General features: G+C 30.0%; 1 protein-coding gene across 1 annotated transcript in view; it reads right to left on the reverse strand.

Moving 5' to 3' along the window:
- Positions 1-156: 156 nt before the first annotated feature.
- The window catches only part of LOC107754440 (activin receptor type-2B-like), a gene marked incomplete at its 3' end in the record, with an annotated part of 40,979 nt that continues 40,306 nt past the window's right edge, over positions 157-829 (reverse strand). The window contains exons 6-7 of the mRNA XM_016570872.1: positions 379-430; positions 157-287 (exon numbers count right to left, since the gene is read on the reverse strand). Coding sequence (XP_016426358.1) covers positions 157-287; positions 379-430 — 183 coding nt within the window. The remainder of the gene's footprint in view (positions 288-378; positions 431-829) is intronic.

Consider the following 829-nt stretch of genomic DNA (forward strand, 5'->3'; position numbering starts at 1 on the left):
ATAAAATATATAAAATAAATAAAAAATAAATATATATATATTTTATTGTGCAAATTCACTAAAAATCTTCCTGGTTGTATGAAAAAGAACTGTGCTCAGATGATTTGAGCCGTATGGTTTTGTATTAGTAAGAAGAGACTGGAGCGCGTCACTCACTGAATGCTTGAGCCAGCAGTCCTTAAACACAGGCCTCATCTTCTTATGAACCACCAGATCCTGAAGATCCTCCAGAGACGGATGCTGGCCGATCTCCTCCTCAAACGGCAGCATGTACTCGTCTACAGGACCTGAGGGAACACAGCACACAGCTGGAAACAGCAGTATGCAAGAGGCAGAGACGTCTGGAAAGGGGGCGGAGCTTACATGCTCAGAACTGACTCTGATTGGTCAGATACGATGGATCTGATGGAATTTCAGTAGTTCGTCGTTGCTGGATAACAATTTTTAAAATTCATTTTTTATAGATTTAATAGACGGAATGCAATTTAAGAGACAATGTTAAAAATGTATAATCTTTATAAAATTCACAACTTAGAAGCAGGGTTATTATAGTTAATAAAAACAAATTAAAACCATTAAACAATGAAATAAAATAAAATAAATGTTAACTGAAAAAAATATATATATATATTATAAAAAAATATATAAAATGTTTATATATAACATAAAAAAAATTATTTATATATATAAAAATTCTCATTTTAATTTAGTTTAACTTGATGCACTAAATAACAAATAAGTAATACTGAAATAAAAATGAATCAAAAACTATATAGGCATATATTCCAAAAAAAAAAAAAAAGAGACAAACACAACAATTACTAAAATA

The sequence above is a fragment of the Sinocyclocheilus rhinocerous genome, unplaced genomic scaffold (assembly GCF_001515625.1).
Source record: "Sinocyclocheilus rhinocerous isolate Xijiao unplaced genomic scaffold, SAMN03320098_v1.1 scaffold2427, whole genome shotgun sequence".
Classification (NCBI taxonomy): Eukaryota; Metazoa; Chordata; class Actinopteri; order Cypriniformes; family Cyprinidae; genus Sinocyclocheilus; species Sinocyclocheilus rhinocerous.